At 43.6% G+C, this 19,537-nt stretch overlaps 1 protein-coding gene across 1 annotated transcript in view; it reads left to right on the forward strand.

Moving 5' to 3' along the window:
* Window positions 1-19,537, forward strand: part of LOC310777830 (partitioning defective 3 homolog B-like) — a gene marked incomplete at both ends in the record, with an annotated part of 422,164 nt that overhangs the window by 195,423 nt on the left and 207,204 nt on the right. Inside the window, 4 exons of the mRNA XM_083638182.1 lie at window positions 932-1,085; window positions 6,247-6,355; window positions 6,923-7,059; window positions 19,231-19,275. Of these exons, the coding sequence (XP_083494308.1) occupies window positions 932-1,085; window positions 6,247-6,355; window positions 6,923-7,059; window positions 19,231-19,275 (445 nt within the window). The remainder of the gene's footprint in view (window positions 1-931; window positions 1,086-6,246; window positions 6,356-6,922; window positions 7,060-19,230; window positions 19,276-19,537) is intronic.

Raw genomic sequence — 19,537 nt, forward strand, 5'->3', positions numbered from 1 at the left:
ATATACACTCAATCGCTCGTTTGCATTGACTTTGTATGTAAACTCGATGCCAGCGAAAAACTTTAATAGGTCGGTGTGAACGCAGCTTAAGTGTGGGGCTGACAGCCAACCGATAGCTACACACATACTTACATACTCATTTTTGCTCATGACCCCTATCCACAGAAGCAGAGAGCTGTGTTTCCCTGTCAGAGCTGCTCCGCTGTTGGATTCATTCTATTGTGGGTAGCCCACTAACTATCGATAAGTACCTCATACAACCCCACGTGAAAAAATTAGAACTATCCCTTTAAGATGAGCAGGAGGAGGCTTGCTGGCTCCACAGAATGCACACATAGCTTCATCTCCCTCTCCCTCTCCCTCTCTCCCATCATCATTTCATTTGACTTGAATTTTCATCTCCTTCCTTCCTTCCTTCCTAGCTCTCAGCTCTGTCCCTTCCCCCCACCATGGCTGCTGCGGCTCCAACTGAACCACTAAAAGCCGTTTTGGACCAGTTCTCTCTCCTCCTGCCAATCACAATCAGAATAACTTTATTGATCCCCGGTGGGGATCAAACCAAGTCAGATAACAGCAGGCAGGTCCAAAGGGGATGGAGCTTTCTCTGAAGCTGCCATCACAGTCTCCTACATACTTTCACATGTTTTTCGGGGACAACGCATATTTCAAGAGCCATTGATTTTGGCGAGATATAGGCAAACTCTACAGACATTTATGTAAAAGTTGTAATAACAGTAAAGAAAGTAATACATAGTTTGCAAAATTATCAAAATTTCATGTTTTTTCGCCATGCTTCATACTTTAGGTACATAGTCAAGTTTTGTAAAACACTGTTACCTCACAGTTGTTCTACTTTAGTCATCCTTGCGTGCTACAAAGTCTAATTTCAGGCTTCTGTATATCTCAAGTGTTTGTTTTCTCTCTATTTTAGGAACATGGGGTGTCACCCAATCGGTCATTTGACAGCTCCTCTGGCCTGCCTGGATTGGTCAATCCACCAAATGGTCAGACAGGATTGGTCAGTCAGGACAACGGCCCCAACAACTACCTTCCCATGGTGGCCAATAGCATCTATGCATCCAATGGTGAGTGGATAAGATACAAACAGGGCCAAGGTGTACTTGATCTACTTTTCCATTCTACTTTGTACGGATTCAAATCAGGGCCAGTATGTTTGAGTTCTGAGTTATGTTTGTTCCCTTTTATTTTTGCCATTTGAACAGCATCAAAGGTGGGCAGATCATTTGCAATAAGTTCAATAAAGCATCAAATGAGAATAATCATGAAAAATAAACAATGTCTGTGAAGATGAAACAAACTAAAAACAAACAAAGAAAAAAAATTGCCATCCATCCTTATTGTGGCCTTAATTAGAGACTACAGTATTCTGCCCCTATTTTTCCTTTCATTTCTCTGTCCCAGCACTCTCCCTCTCTGCTTTAATTGGTCTCTCATGTTTCTCAATGTTGCTGTGTTTGTCTGTTATTACTGGGCTTTGTCTGTTTTTGTTTTGCTTGTTTCATATCTCGCTTTCTCTCTCACTCTACCTGTACCCACCTCTATATTGTGTGTTGATTGTGACTGTGTCCTTGTCTATTTCTGTCTGTCGGTCTCTATGTTTGCATCTGCCTGTATGCATGCCTGTATTTGTGCAAGTGTGTGTGTGTGTGTGTAGTAGTGCTGGTTCAGGGCCTGTTGCCCTTTATTAAACAGTGGTTTTTGTTTGCCTGTTTGTTCTCATTGAGTCTGGTAAACAGCCCTGACCTTGAATACACTGAGCTGTTCAAATTCACCTCAACTGTGATGTAATTTGCATACACACTCTAGCTTGTGCGAGTGTGTGTGTGTGTGTGTGTGTGTGTGTGTGTGTGTGTGTGTGTGTGTGTGTGTGTGTGTGTGTGTGTGTGTGTGTGTGTGTGTGTGTGTGTGTGTGTGTGTGTGTGTGTGTGTGTGTTTGTTTGTGCGAGTGTGTGTGGGGTGACAATTTGTGTGTATGTACTGTATGTGGGCACATGCCCCTTTATGTGTTTCTGTGTGCATCCACACAAATTGATACTGTAATTTGAAGGAACCAATATCGATTCATGAATCCCAACATCGATCTTTTAATAAATGATAATGCCTTTTCCCGTGAAGCTTGAAGCTTTAGCCCAGTTAGACTTGCACAGTTTGGATCCGAGAGATTTTGTAAACATCTGTAAACATTAATATTTTTAATAATGCACCAGGTTAGAGGGTTCCTTCCTTGTATAACTTACAGCATTAGTTCTTTGAGAATGTTGTTCATATCCAAGCAAAATTCAGATTGTACATAAATATCGATTTCGAATCGTCTGAAATCGGAAATTGAATCGAATCGGGACCTTGTGTATCGGATCTGGAAATCAGTGGCGATACCCAGGTTTGTGTGCGTTATAATGTGTGTAGTGTGCATATACAGTATACAGTATACATTTATATATACACACAGGTACAGTATGTGCGTGCCTATAACCATACCACACCCGTATTGAACTATTTCACATGCCACATCGGCTTTACTTGGCATTGAAGTCCAAATTAAAATGGTGAAATCCTTCTGGCACCCATGTGTGTTTTACAGAAGAATAAATTTAGTTTAATGATTCCCTCCATATGTATGTATGCAGATGTGTTATGTTTGTTGCATTTACAGATCATTATCTCTCTCTCTTTATCTCGTATCCCGCCCTGTATCTCACTCTCTCTCTGCCATAAGTATTCCCATCTCTCTCATTTCTCTATCCTTTGCTTTTCCTCACTTTCTTTCTTCCCTCTCTTTCTCTCTGGAGAGTTGCTCTACTCTACTTGATGGAGAGAAATGAAAAAAGGTCTAATTTCAAATGTTATGCATTCCCCCCTCCCCTCCATGCACACACACACACACACACACACACACACACACACACACACACACACACACACACACACACGTACGCATGCGCACCCACACACACACACACACACACATGCATACTTAAATCTGCTTGGTGATGCAAAGATTTTCCTCATGTACTGCTTAGTTTATCTAGTCTACTATCAGTTTATTTTCATTAAAACCAAAATGGTATCCAGTGATGGGGTTTGTATGATACACCATGCTTGATTTGCTTCAAAAGTTGTTGAAATGTTTTTAAACGGAAAACGGAGCAGACATCTTTAGAACACGGTTATGGCAAAATAAAAATCAATCCAATTGAAGCCAGACACCTATTAACTGTATGGAGGGGGGGGGGGGGGGGGGGGGGTAATCTCTTTGGAGAAAAGTCATTGTCAACTCATCATTTTGTCCTCCAGTGTTGATGTATTATTTACTGTTTGACTCTGCCCAAATGCTTTCAGTGGCTTTCAATGACAGACAGAGGCCCTGGCTTCACAAGCCATATGTGACACCATCTGGTGGTGACAGGGGTAACAAGTAATCACACAAATTAAGATAAATGTTTGTTTTTTAAGAAAGGGGGAACATGTGTATATATATATATATATATATATATATATATATATATATATACCGTACATACATACATGTATATGTACTGTATGTGTATGTATGTATATATATATATAATGTATATATACACACACACATCCAGGGTGCAGCCTCCACGTGACCTCTATGTGCTATCAGTCATGAAGAATTTACGCTACAGGCATAGCCTGTGACGTCATGTTGAAGGCTGGGTTTACCCAGGCTAGTGCAGCCCCGCCTTACCCCATCACCCTGGGTGATTCCCCAGTTAACACTGTGGACTGGAGTCCACTGGAGTCAGCCAGGACCTGAAATGGGAGATGAACATCACAGCGCTCACCAAGGAGGCACAACTGAGGATGTACTTCCTGTGGCGGCTGAGGAAGTTCAAGGTGCTTTTCTACTACACCTCCACCGTCGAGTCCATCCTCACCCCCTCCATCACTGTCTGGCATGCTGCTGCTGCCCTCAAGGACATCTCCAGATTGCAGCACATCATCCCCCGTGCCATCCCTTCAGTACCTGCACACTGCCAGGATGCTGAAGATTCTTGGAAAATCATGGCGACCCCTCCCACCAAGGCCAAAAACTCTTTGAGGCCCTCCCCCATGGCAGAAGACTGAGGTCTGGCGGTACCATAAACTGCTGTCCGCCTCTTCAATGAGACCCGAAAGCCCCCACAAATCAGGGCTATCGTCTGCCTCCACTGTCCAGTTTTGCGCTGGGATCTAAGCACAGACACAGGTGTAGGCGTGGCCCAGGCGTGTCCGTGGGCCTCTAGCCTATCATCTCCCTCCCGCAAGTGTCATTTTGCGCTCTGGCAAAGATACCGTCGGTATGTTCCGAGCGCAAAGAGAGGTTTGGGCCTTGACCGTGCCAAAATAGGCGTTCCAGCGCAATGTGTTAGAAAAAATGGCCTTGGGTGCTCTCAATTTTAACGACACCAAATAGCTGGTCTTAGCGCAAAAAAACCACTACGCCAGGCGTACGCCTGAGCGCAGACAGTATTCTCCGGGCAGTGCAGGAAATCCTTGCTTGGATACATTTACGCACGGCATGGACACCTGCACACACTCTTCTCTCCTCGGAATACCACGTTGATTTTCAACTATAGCCTACATTGCAGAAAAAACACACCTTGATTTAAAAATGAGAATTTGTTTGTCATGGTTTTATTAGGCTACATAATTCCCGACCATACAGGTTTGTGGTGTGAGGTAACAGTAGATTGCTTTTGAGAAAGTTGTGACGGTGTTGTGCCAAGCTGACTCTCCGCACCCTGTGAGCCCCATGGCCGGCCCAAAACACCCAGGGCACCGTGATTTGTGATCGGATTACCTACTGTGGCTATTAAAGTGAATCCTGCATGTTGCATTTATGGGTATCTCTGCTTCTTCAACTGTTTCCAGATTTCAACGTGTGACACCTCATCTGAAAGCTTACAATCTTCACTTTCACAATCTGTACAAAACTGAAAAATGACCTTGGCCTATGTTACCCAAAACAGCAGTCCCTGTCACATGGGATCGATATGCGGAACTCTTGATGTAGTGGTTTCCCCTCGAAAAGGGGAGGAAGAGGATGCGGCCGGGGGATTTGAGAAGAGAGCGAGAGAGAGAGAGAGAGAGAGAGAGAGAGAGAGAGAGAGAGAGAGAGAGAGAGAGAGAGAGAGAGAGAGAGAGAGAGAGAGAGACGAGTAGACAGACAAGTTGTAGAATAAGACGGATGGAAGTGGAGGAGATGAGTTAGGTGGAAAAAAGAGGCAGATTCATATAGCTGCTATCAGAGCAAACTGCTATTGATCCACATTCCACACAACAAATGCCTTCTTCACTTCAAAGCGTGGGAGTGAGTGAGAGCAGCTTTGTGTGTGTGTGTGTGTGTGTGTGTGTGTGTGTGTGTGTGTGTGTGTGTGTGTGTGTGTGTGTGTGTGTGAGGTGGAAGAAGAATGTGTTTTTGACAGTTCCACTGATTAAGGTGCTGGAAGAGACGAGGAGGGAGGAAGTTTAGGGGAAAAAAAGTCTGAAAACTGAGTGGGAAGATAAAATGATTTATGAGAGATTTGAGCGGAGAGATAAATGACAGCCAAAATATTAGATTGCAAGAAGGGGAGCAGAAGGAAAATAGCGGTGAGAGATTAGTAGGGAGAGATGGAGAGAGGGAGACAGAGAGAGATGAGTAGATGTGATATCTTCAGAAGATGGCCATACTTTGTTTTCCTCCAGCTCCAACGTCTCTACTGGGAGTCAGTCTGTGTTTTGTGGCAGCTATGCGTTCTGAGAAGTGATGACTGTACGTAAGTTGAGCATGGGTGTGTGTGTGTGCGTGTGTGTGTGTGTGTGTGTGTGCGTGCGTGCGTGTGTGTGTGCGTGTGTGTGTATCAGGTTGTCAAACTCGTTCATCACACAGACACAACCATATCAGTGCTCTTTGTCTCTGCAGCACTCTTTGTGCATTGGCTGTGTTCCCCCCCATCCTATTTCTCAAGAGTATGAGCGTGATTTTTTGTTAAGACTAGTAAACGTTTGTCATCTTTTAGAATGTAGCGAATTATGAGTGTGAATAGTATAGTGGCATTTAGTTTGGTTTATTGATACATTTGAGAAAGTTTGTGCTATACTTAACAAAGCTGCTGAACAACAGCACCATTGTTAAATTCCATTCTGCATCAACCGATATCAAACAACTTTCAGATGTCGCATAATTTCCCTATTCCTTATATCCTGTATGCTGATTGGTGTTCTGTCTCTCCTCAGTGACCAATGGGAGTTATTCTCACATGGACGAGGAAGAGGATGAGGAGGAGCTGTCCCGACATGAAACCGACTTCAACAACTCTACCCAGCACTCGTACCTACAGCAAATGTGTGTGTGTGTGTGTGTGTGTGTGTGTGTGTGTGTGTGTGTGTGTGTGTGTGTGTGTGTGTGTGTGTGTGTGCGCGTGCGTGAGCGTGCGCGTCCGTCCGTGTGTGTGTGTGTGCAAGCGAGCATTTGTGTCTATATGTCTGTAATGTGTTCATGTCATGTCTTGTATGATCAATGAAACAAAAGGCCCTGACCAGTAATGATTCATATCTAAATGGCATGCAGGCTTAATGTACTCCCTGTATCATAATAATGGTTATCATTTTATTGGTAACACTTTACAATCAGGGTACATTAATTAATGTTTAGTTAATGCTTAATAAGCAAGAACTAACCATTATTGAACAGCCTTGAGCGTACGCTTGCTCCAACCTTAACCTCAGTGACTTCATGCCTCAACCCAACCACAATACCTTAGTTAACATGAACACCTCTGTTTAATTTGGGCGGACAAAAATGAATGGATAAATGAATGGATAAGTAGTTACCTCAAAACATACTTTGCTTTGCAACATGTGACCCCCGCCAACACTTCTGTAGTGACTCTGGCTTATTAATGTGTTCCAGGGAGACCTCCCTCACTCCTAGCCCAGTTGGACCCCAGTCTCCGACCCAGATCCAGAACCAGAACCAGCGGCAGTACCAGCACGTTAAAGCCTCCAAGAGCATGGACCTGGGTACGACTCAGAACCAGCAGCACACTGGTGGGGAGACGTTTCTGTATATCTGCCCTGCACGGCGGCTGCATGCATCTTATCCACAGAGGAGTTACTGTGCTGCCTCCTCTAAATACACTCATCACTGATGCATGGCTGCTACATGACATGTTGACATGTTGCTCAAAGCCACACACACACACATGCACACACACACACACACACACACACACACACGCACGCACGCATGCACACACACACACACACACACACACACACACAGCTGGGGAATCTCTTGCATGGCTTTTTGGGTTGTCATGATTTGTGAGAGATCATGTGAATCCAGATTGTGCGGGTGTGGGTGTGTGCACGCACACACACTTGGTATAGGATTGTTAGTCATCCAGACATCAAGTGGAATCATTACTATTAAGTTTTACTTTTACCTACAAATTGTGTAGGTGAGATTTAAAAAATCCCTAGAGGCTTATAGAAGAAATTTCATCTCTACGCATTATAAGCAAATACAAAAGTCATGTGATCCACAAAAAATCAAACAAGCATATACCATAACAACCATAACATCACAAATAACACATGAAGCATGCAGCAGAAATCAAGCAAAGACATAGACTAATTACAATAATGTAATGTATGTGTGAGCGTGTGTGTGTATGTTAGTGTGCGCAGTGTGTGCTTCCTACTGTACATACTGTGTGTGTTTCAATGTATTTGTCAACTGTGTGTCTGTGACTGTCTGTATCTGTCTTCTATCAGTGTGTGTGTGTGTGTGTGTGTGTGTGTGTGTGTGTGTGTGTGTGTGTGTGTGTGTATGTGTGTGTGTGTGTGTTTTTGTTTGTCTGTCTGTGTGAAAGCACATTAGTAGTGAAGTTAGTAGTGTGGCATTAATAAAAGATAAGCCAATAATATAAGCGCCTTTGCCCTCATGAATAATGAAACATTCGATTGTTTTCCTTCTTAATTAAAACAGTGAGAGCATTGGCATTGCAGATGTGGAGGAAAAGAGACAGACAGGTAGGGAGGAAGTCAACGTAAAGACAGAAGGGAGGAGGAAGTGGGAGTGGGTGGATGAGTGACATAATGGTTTTCTCTTTGCATAACTTCTCACTATCTATAATAATTATGGACTCATCCCCTGTTTCTCTCTCTATCTGACTCTCAAGTTTCTCTCTGTCTCGCTCTGGCTCTTTCTCTGTGTCTCTCTCTCTTACCCTCTCTCTCCTTTCTCTTGTTTTAACTCTCAGACAAAGAAAAGGAGAAAGGACTCACGTTGTGCTGCAGGATTCCAATTGCACCTTAGGCACTTCTGTTAGGATAGGTATAGAAAGCCACAGTGTGAGACATCACTTCTGTTAGGATAGATATAGAACCCATAGTGTGAGACATCACTTCTGTTAGGATAGATATAGAAACCCACAGTGTGAGACATCACTTCTGTTAGGATAGGTATAGAAACCCACAGTGTGAGACATCACTTCTGTTAGGATAGATATAGAAACCCACAGTGTGAGACATCACTTCTGTTAGGATAGATATAGAAACCCACAGTGTGAGACATCACTTCTGTTAGGATAGATATAGAAACCCACAGTGTGAGACATCACTTCTGTTAGGATATATATAGAAACCCACAGTGTGAGACATCACTTCTGTTAGGATAGATATAGAAACCCACAGTGTGAGACATCACTTCTGTTAGGATAGATATAGAAACCCATAGTGTGAGACATCACTTCTGTTAGGATAGGTATAGAAACCCATAGTGTGAGACATCACTTCTGTTAGGATAGATATAGAAACCCATAGTGTGAGACATCACTTCTGTTAGGATAGATATAGAAACCCACAGTGTGAGACATCACTTCTGTTAGGATAGATATAGAAACCCACAGTGTGAGACATCACTTCTGTTAGGATAGATATAGAAACCCATAGTGTGAGACATCACTTCTGTTAGGATAGGTATAGAAACCCACAGTGTGAGACATCACTTCTGTTAGGATAGATATAGAAACCCACAGTGTGAGACATCACTTCTGTTAGGATAGAAACTGTATAGAAACCCACAGTGTGAGACATCACTTCTGTTAGGATAGGTATAGAAACCCACAGTTAGCGCTTTCAGACAGACACGGTTCTGGTTCTGGCTCCGGCTCCGTTCTGGAGTCTCAGAACCTTGGTGCTTTCTGGCGAACCAGCCCGTGTTCACACCAGTTTAAGCAGAACCAAAGGGGGAGGACGTTATTCGGTAGTCCTTCTTCAGTTTATTTTTTATTTTTTTAAGTTTATTAATTATTTGGTCTGGCATTCAAGTGAACCCAGCCTTGGCCATCTCTTCTGCAAGTTCGGCATACGACTTGCTCTTTCTTGTACTGCTTTCTAGCTTTTCTTGAGATTCGGTAGATGCCCAAATCGCCACTAAACATTTGGTTTCCTCAGGAGACCACTGCAAATTATTTTTCTCCATGTTGTCACTGCCTTCTTCTCCTTCCTGCTCGTTTTCACAGCCTAGAATGAGACACGCCCACTGATGATGTCACGGTTCCCAAGGAAAACCAACTATTTTTTGGTTCCGCTGAGAACCAACTTTTCAGGTTCCGAACCAATTCTTTTTTCGGTCTGAACGCGCCGGCCAGTTCAGATTAGGATTCTGGAACCGGAACCGGCACGGAGCCCTGCCGGTGTGAAAGCCCTAAGTGTGAGACATCACTTCTGTTAGGATAGGTATAGAAACCCACAGTGTGAGACATCACTTCTGTTAGGATAGATATAGAAACCCACAGTGTGAGACATCACTTCTGTTAGGATAGATATAGAAACCCACAGTGTGAGACATCACTTCTGTTAGGATAGATATAGAAACCCATAGTGTGAGACATCACTTCTGTTAGGATAGGTATAGAAACCCATAGTGTGAGACATCACTTCTGTTAGGATAGATATAGAAACCCACAGTGTGAGACATCACTTCTGTTAGGATAGATATAGAAACCCACAGTGTGAGACATCACTTCTGTTAGGATAGATATAGAAACCCACAGTGTGAGACACACTTCTGTTAGGATAGATATAGAAACCCACAGTGTGAGACATCACTTCTGTTAGGATAGGTATAGAAACCCACAGTGTGAGACATCACTTCTGTTAGGATAGGTATAGAAACCCACAGTGTGAGACATCACTTCTGTTAGGATAGATATAGAAACCCACAGTGTGAGACATCACTTCTGTTAGGATAGGTATAGAAACCCATAGTGTGAGACATCACTTCTGTTAGGATAGGTATAGAAACCCACAGTGTGAGACATCACTTCTGTTAGGATAGGTATAGAAACCCACAGTGTGAGACATCACTTCTGTTAGGATAGGTATAGAAACCCACAGTGTGAGACATCACTTCTGTTAGGATAGGTATAGAAACCCACAGTGTGAGACATCACTTCTGTTAGGATAGGTATAGAAACCCATAGTGTGAGACATCACTTCTGTTAGGATAGGTATAGAAACCCACAGTGTGAGACACACTTCTGTTAGGATAGATATAGAAACCCACAGTGTGAGACATCACTTCTGTTAGGATAGGTATAGAAACCCACAGTGTGAGACATCACTTCTGTTAGGATAGGTATAGAAACCCACAGTGTGAGACATCACTTCTGTTAGGATAGATATAGAAACCCACAGTGTGAGACATCACTTCTGTTAGGATAGGTATAGAAACCCATAGTGTGAGACATCACTTCTGTTAGGATAGGTATAGAAACCCACAGTGTGAGACATCACTTCTGTTAGGATAGATATAGAAACCCACAGTGTGAGACATCACTTCTGTTAGGATAGATATAGAAACCCACAGTGTGAGACATCACTTCTGTTAGGATAGGTATAGAAACCCACAGTGTGAGACATCACTTCTGTTAGGATAGGTATAGAAACCCACAGTGTGAGACATCACTTCTGTTAGGATAGATATAGAAACCCATAGTGTGAGACATCACTTCTGTTAGGATAGGTATAGAAACCCACAGTGTGAGACATCACTTCTGTTAGGATAGATATAGAAACCCACAGTGTGAGACATCACTTCTGTTAGGATAGGTATAGAAACCCACAGTGTGAGACATCACTTCTGTTAGGATAGATATAGAAACCCATAGTGTGAGACATCACTTCTGTTAGGATAGGTATAGAAACCCACAGTGTGAGACATCACTTCTGTTAGGATAGGTATAGAAACCCACAGTGTGAGACATCACTTCTGTTAGGATAGGTATAGAAACTAGGGGTGGGACAAAATATCGATACTCACGGTATCGCGATATTTCCACTTGCGATACGTTATCGATACACTGGCACCAAGTATCGATATGTTTATTTAAAAAAAAAAAAAAAACGGGCTAAAATATTATGCTGTGTGTGGTAGTTGAAACATAGTTTCAAGTTGACGTTTATTTATGTTTGTAGTTGAAACAAAAACATAAATACTGTAGGCTACATGAATGGAAATGTTTGCTCATTAATATCTACTTTTAGAAATTATATAGGTAGGTAGGTTATATAGGTTTTCTTGTTTTAATAATAATAATAAAAAGACTTAATGTGTAACTTTTCCTCCGTGGTATCGAAAATGTTATGAGTGAGTGAGTGAACTCTGAGAGAGTTCATGTCAATTCTGCTAATAAATACATAATACCTGCTTCTTGCCTTTTAGGGGTATTTTTTTCTCTTCAGTTACACAGATATCGTGATGTATCGTCTTCCAATATATCGATTATCGCAGAATCGCTGTATCGTGATAATATCGTTATCGAGGGCCAAGTATCGTGACCATATCGTATCGTGAGCTACTCAGCGATTCCCACCCCTAATAGAAACCCACAGTGTGAGACATCACTTCTGTTAGGATAGATATAGAAACCCACAGTGTGAGACATCACTTCTGTTAGGATAGGTATAGAAAACCATAGTGTGAGACGTCACTTCTTATTTTATTTTAATTATTTTTTTAACAATACACAAACAGGACAGAACAGGCTCAGATACCGGAAAAAACAAAAAACAAAACAATGGATACATATATATTAGACATTCAATATTACAATGTGGTGCTACCAACCACACAACGTGTTTATGTGCTTGTAAGGAACATAATGCATGGAATCCCATGCAATGGGTCCACGAGAAACCAGCCAGGCAAGTCAACTGTCGCCCCTAACCTCATCGAGGTAGGCCAGAAATGGATCCCAAACAGCCGAAAACTTCTTAAGTGAGTTGGTCCTCAGGAACCTAAGTCTCTCCATCCATATAACAGAAGTCATGTCCGTCAACCACATTTGAAAAGAAGGGTGAAGATGGGGACTTCCATTCCTTCAGAATGAGATTGTTGGCAACAGTAGTCCCTTGTGTTATAGACTGTTGCACAGAGAAGTTCAGAGAGGACTCCGAGCGTGAGACGTCACTTCTGTGGCCAATGTGAGCCAGCATACCACCTCAACCTGTGTGTGTGCATGTGCTTCAATGGATGAAGAAAACAATAGCTTACTGTTTTAATGCCACCTCAAACAGCCCTCCTCCTCAAGGTGGCTCCACTGCCAGCTGAGTGTGTGTGTGTGTGTGTGTGTGTGTGTGTGTGTGTGTGTGTGTGTGTGTGTGTGTGTGTGTGTGTGTGTGTGTGTGTGTGTGTGTGTGTGTGGCATGGGGCGGCTATTTCTACTTGAATTAAGTGTGAATTTGCAATAGTTGCGACCAGATGTGCACATTTTTCATAATTGTGGACCAACCGACAGAGTGACCTCTAGAGCTGCTGGTCACAGCTACAAACATGACTGACTCTATGTTTATACTGTATAGCCTTCTCTTTGTTTTGTTTACAGTAGACACTTCATCTGTCTTTCCTGATAGTACATTTTCACTAGGAGTGGGGAAACAGATAAGGTGTAGGTTTTCGAGGCAGTTTTGAGCCATGTGTAGAAGACTGGTGAAGACCTCCAAGCTCTGGAGCTACATTATGTCCCTGCTGGACTAATAGCTCTGGAGCTGTCCCTGCTGGACTAATAGCTCTGGAGCTGTCCCTGCTGGACTAAGAGCTCTGGAGCTGTCCCTGCTGGACTAAGAGCTCTGGAGCTGTCCCTGCTGGACTAAGAGCTCTGGAGCTGTCCCTGCTGGACTAAGAGCTCTGGAGCTGTCCCTGCTGGACTAAGAGCTCTGGAGCTGTCCCTGCTGGACTAATAGCTCTGGAACTGTCCCTGCTGGACTAAGAGCTCTGGAGCTGTCCCTGCTGGACTAAGGATTTTGACCGCCACAACAGATGTTGACAGAGTTTTTTTATTTTTTATATACATATGTTGACAGAGTATTTAACTTTTAACAGACATAGCACACTCACTGTAAAGACTGAGAAGCCCTCGACCGCATATGAAACAATGTTCTCTCTTTTAGAAGAACTGAGTGGAGCCAAAGTCACTCCCTCTTCAGGCATATGCAGCATACGACAGAAGTAGCGAGCACACTCACTGATAGATAAAAACTCAAGGCACAAAGCAATGACTAAAAGGAGAGAAAGCCAGCACACTTGAATGTCCTTTCAAAGGTTTTAATCCATCATCTGGGAGACAGCGACAACGGACGTTTCAGCCAAACAGGCCTTCTTCAGCGACACGCTGAAGAAGGCCTGAGAAGAAAGGCAGGTGATTGGAGAAATATTTCTCCAATCACCTGCATCGGTTCGAACTTCCTCCGGTCTCAAGCGTTTTTTCTCCCTCAACTTCCTTTGACCAGGCTCTGTGTGCCTGAAGTACAGACTATGCATTTGCAGAATGTAGAAGAGACAGTCTCGCTTGAGAGACTATACAACAGGCAAACCGCAACCCTTTTCAAAGTGTCCTTGAGCAAGACACAGAAATCCTGGTGGCTCTAAGGGCATCCGGAATGTCTGACCTGGCCCTCTTCACCCCTCCAGTGAATTACATGCATGAGACTCAGGAGACTCACGCCTTTTGCACAACACATTGAAAGTAATGTGCATATGTCCACCCCTCAAAAGTTGTAAACCACTCTGCCAGTTTTGTCCCATATCCATAAACGTCTCTAGCTGGGGCTTGATGCTAGAATGGATCAGCCGGAGGGACGACTCTGCCTCTGATTGGCCTGAACCTTAACCAATTGTCACTCCTCATGCCTAAACCTAACCAATCATCACTCCTCACCATCCCTCCAGCCCATCGATTCTGCTATAGCATTCTTTTCCCACCTTAAAGTCAGCTGTTGTGCGACATGCATGGAAATGCAGGCTTGATTATGTTTTGTAGATAATCCTGCAGATTCCAGATCCCGATCTCACAGGTAATTGAAGAACTTATGTAACGCAAGTAACGGGTAACAACATAATTGTTTGATTTAGTAACTGTAATGTGATTACTGAATTTTGGATCCGTAGCACGTTACACTACTCGTTACAGGCACATGCAATGTGATTACAGGTTACCGCCAACACTGATTACTGGCCAGAGCAAACTCACCCTAATTATAAGAGGCACTTGAGCTGCCTAATGTCCTGCCAGAATCACCAGGATGTATTAAACCTAGCCAGTTATGCTAATGATGTCATTGATTAAGCTACCTAATGCCTTAATTACCAAATGTCTGTATAAAAACAAACGCTGTACCTTAACGCATTGAGTTCTAGCATAAGAAGTAATTTTTTCCTCATTAGTATGCAAATGTTGCAGCAATGTGCTCTAGCATCTAATCAGACCATCTACTCTATAAGGGGGACCTGGTGTAGGTCAAGTCTGTCATGTATTGTTCTTGACCTATACGTGATAGACTTGACCTACACCACGGGTTCCCCCTATACACCCCCTGTAGTGTAGGTCAAGTCTCATGTATTCTCTCTCTCTCTCTCTCTCTCTCTCTCTCTCTCACACACTCACACACACACACACACACACACGCACACTATTATCATTACTAACTAGTAGGGGTGGGAATCACCAGATGCCCACGATACGATACTAAAACGATACTTGAGTCACGATACGATAGTATTGCGATATCGCCAATATTGCGATATATTGAATATTGCGATATATTGAATATTGTGATATTTTGATATATTGTCTACCGTAACTCCTTTTCCTACCTTTTCCTTGACCTCACCGGAAGTACCGTAAAACATGCAGTGTTTTTTTGTTTTGTTTTGTTTTTGCCCAAAATGTAGCCTACATTATTAAGCTTCTCTGGACTCAATACGCCACTGCAGGACTGCAACATCGGGCGCTTCGGGCAGATGCCTGGTGGCCTGGCATGGCCTGCAATTTTTTATTTTTTTTATATCGTCCAAATATCGATACAATATCGTCAGGCAAAATATCGCGATACTATGGTGTATCGATTTTTTCCCCCACCCCTACTAACTAGCTATTTAGATATCTTGTTTTCAGTGGCGCCAGCAGGATTTCACTGTAGACACAAGCACCGCAGCGTTTCTCTCTCTTTCTGACTTTCAATCTCCAAGTCTCTCTGTCTCTGCATGTCTCTCTCTCTCTCTGTCTCTCTCTCTCTCTGTGTCAATGCCATTGTCTTTCTTTGTCTATCTCTATCTGCTCTCCTTTAAGTTTTTATTCTTATTTTCATCCAAGTACCAACTTCAAATAGACGCCCGGGTGTTTATTTACCCCAAAAAAATTCCAGGCTATTTGGGACCGGCGTTAAATTATTTTTGCACAGAATTCTTGCTCAGCAAATATTGGAAAGTATCAAATTTCTTATTTAAACCAGTATGATAGTACTTAGTGGACACAAGAAGGTAGGTACACGCAGTTTTGAACATGCCTAGTATTGTAGTACGGATTGGAACAAACAAAAACAAATAAGGCAACAAAACTGAGATATCCTTCATCATCATCATCATCATCATTGTCAACTACCGGTACGCTACCAGTTCATTGGTCTCCTCTTCTCCCTCTGCCAAACAGCTATACTGTATTTGAAACAACATTAGCCTCCCGCTCACATTCTGTTGTTTGTGTTTCATTGGAAAGAAGCAGTTGATTATAGCAACGTTATAGTAACGTTAGCAATAGCAGGAGGCAGCAGCTAACGTTCGCTAACCAAGCTCTATCAGACAATAGAGTGTTGTGCAACAAGCAGACTTACCAAATGTTTCCAATACATGTCTGATATAATCCATAGTGCATTTATGATCGCTGTTCCACTGACAGAAATGCACTTTTACAATGCTAACTAACGTTACCAGCAGTGCTCCCATGTTGTCCTTAATATGGAAACCAGACAGCGTCTCCAGTCTAACACGCTGACTCCGTCCGTACAGTCCGTAGCATCAAACAATGCGGTATGCATACTTGAAACATGTCAGTTATGTAGGAACACTGTCTGACAGGGGGGAGAAAGTACAATCTCTCGTCTTGCCAAACCAGATGACTGACTTCCGCCAAAAACACATACATCATTACTGTAAGTGACTGTGAATTTAGTCTGAGCGCAACACAAAAACATACCGTAATGAAAAATACCCAGCGTCTACCGTATTTGGGACCGTCGTCTATTTCTCAGCGTTTATTTGAAGTTTTATGGTATATTTATGGCCATTTCTTAAAAGTCTGCTGCCAATATGTAATTACATCAGTGTTTGTGTGTATGTTTGTATGTAAATATGTTTGAATGTGCAGTGTTTCCCCTACCATTCTACAGGCCCGCCAGGCCCCCTGCTCTCCCCAAAATTTAAATAAACCTTTATGGCATATTATTACAATACAACAATACTGGTGTTGACAGTGGACAGTAATAGAAGATGCCAAATCATTCAAAACAATAAGCATTTTGCTTTTAGGAGCATTGTGCCAGCGTGCAGCGCTGTTCCAAAACGTGTCAACTGTTCGCATCGCATCCCATAATAGTATGATGATACTTGGGATGCCATTGCGAACATAGATGCGAACAGGTTAGCAAAAGTTTAGCGTCGCCAGCGAGGGCCCACACCGTTGCGGTCGGGGTACGTTTCGAAATCCCTCCAGGCCTGAACATTTTTCTAGGGGAAACACTGAATTGTCTTATTTAAGTTTGATTCCCATTGTGAGTCTCTCCATAGTAACATGCCTCTGTAATATGTGAAATCACACGTGGCATCTACTAATAATCTGCTGAAGTAGGCAGGCGCATACACACACACACACACACACACACACACACACACAGCTGCTAGGCTGCTGAAGTAGTCATGTCGGTTAGCCGCAGACAGATGCTGTTAGACGCACATATAGACACCAGAGGGGCCCCCACCCCCAACACACATGCACACGCACACACACGCACACACACACACACACACACACACACACACACACAGCCCACAAAACCCAACCACTAACATGGCTTCTTCCAGCAAATAGTTTTCTAATGAGAAACAAGCTGTTATGCTGTGTGTGTGTGTGTGTGTGTCTGTGTGTGTGTGTGTGTGTGTGTGTGTGTGTGTGTGTGTGTGTGTGTGTGTGTGTGTGCGCGTGCGCGTGCGCGTGCGTGTGTGTGTGTGTGTGTGTGTGTTTTGAGTGTGTTTGGCCCAGTGCTACTAGTCAACGTGTTCCCTGTTGGCATGTGTCCGCTTTGTGGCTTTGGGAAGGAGGGAGAGTGGGGGGAGAGAAGGGGAAAGTGAAAGGCGGATTATGGAGGAGCACGTATGGAGAGAACAGTGATCAAGGGAGACAGAGGAGAAAATCACAGGATGGAATGAGAAGAAGAGGAGGAAATTTCTGCCGGCACCTTCGCTGGCTTCCCATCTTGGCAAGCATCAAATTCAAGACACTGGTACTGGCCACAGGGCAGTGCACCAGACAGCTCCTCCGTATCTGCAATCTATGGTCAGGTTCCAAACCTCACAGCGCCCCCTCCGCTCCTCCACCCGTCCAGATAGCCTGGCCCTCCACAGCTACATGGGCTCAAAAGTCGCTCATCCCGATCGCAACTCTTCTCGAGCAGATAGGCGGGACATCCGCTCGTATTTCTCCAATCACCTGCCTTTAGGCGGGACATCCGGGACATCCCCCTCCTGTCATCGCTCCTTATTTTTAGAGTTTCCCTTTCCGCTTTGGCCAAGTTTTCCCAGCTTGAAATACAGACGGGTAGGGTGGAAGCATTTGAAAATTGCGGGAGCAATGTGGCTGTTTTAAGAGACTGCTTTTGCATAGGCTTCATGTGTCCAAGCCAGAGCTTGTCTCCTGGAGTGGAAGAATGGATTGAAGGAGATATATACAGTAAGATTACAGGGTGGAGAGAGAGAGAGAGAGAGAGAGAGGGGGGTGGGGGTGGGAGGTGAAGCAAAGAGTGAGGAATGAAGTGAGAGAGGGTCGGGAGAGAAGGAGAGGAAGTGACTTCAGTAGCAGTCAAACTGACTTGACATCAGAAAAGATGCTTGGCAGAGGTAGAGGAAAAATGGAGAGACAGTAGAGATGGAGTGATGGAGAGAGAAGTGAAGCCTGAGCGGAAGGCTCAACAGACTGCAAGTCAGTCAGTGATGAGGAACATGTGGACGCAGGCTGACTTACCCCCCAGATCTCTGGCAAAACGGCATGCCTCTTGATTTAAAAAAGAAAGGCAGCAGATTCCACCCGCTAGTTTGTTCCAATGCACGCACACTGTTGTGAAAGAAGCAGAAGAGCATCTCCTCTTGTCTCACTATACTCTTTGTCTGCACTCAGACCGGAAATATTTACCGGAAACAGCGCTATGATAGTTTCCATTGAGAAAAACATCATATTCGAGCTACAATATCGTTATAAATATCAACAACTAGCCAACGCTGGTGGGCTGTATGGAAACAGCATGACAAAATGTTTGAAAGATATATCAAATTGGTCATTCAGTGGTGTTTTACTGCCATGTAACTAACATTAGCCCACAGCTAACAGCTAGCATTAGCCACGGTCAGGGCCCGAAATTAGAGCCCGCCACCCGCCAATGGCGGGCATATTTTAGCTTTGGCGAGTTAGGTTTGGCGTCTCTCCGCCACGTGGCGGGTCACAAAATAGTCGTCATGTAATATTAAAACTGTGTGTAGCCGCCTGTGTCTTTGTGTGTGTGTGTGTATGTGTGTGTGTGTGTGTGCGCGTGTGTGTGTGTGTGTGTGCGTGTGCGCGCACAAGTGTGTCTGTCAATATGTATTAACGTGTGTTTCTCTTGTTTCAGTGGCCGATGAGAGCAACATAGGATCCCTGGTTGGAAGCAAAACAGGTGAGGAAGACACACGTACAGCACGCACGCACACAAATTGCTCTCTCAAATGAAGTCATCAATCCCTATCAGCCTGGCAAGGTGGTTTTCAGGACAATTCAACGATAAAGTCTGGATCTATTCTCCAGAGAGGGGGGGGGGGGAGAGAGAGAGAGAGAATTAGAGCAAAGGATACAATGAGACAAATGTAGAGAAAGAGATGAAGAGAGAGAGAAAAGACAGACTGAAAGAAAAATAGTTACAAAGGCATAAAGGAAGACTC

Source organism: Poromitra crassiceps (genome assembly GCF_964638095.1).
Source record: "Poromitra crassiceps genome assembly, chromosome: 6".
NCBI lineage: Eukaryota > Metazoa > Chordata > Actinopteri > Beryciformes > Melamphaidae > Poromitra > Poromitra crassiceps.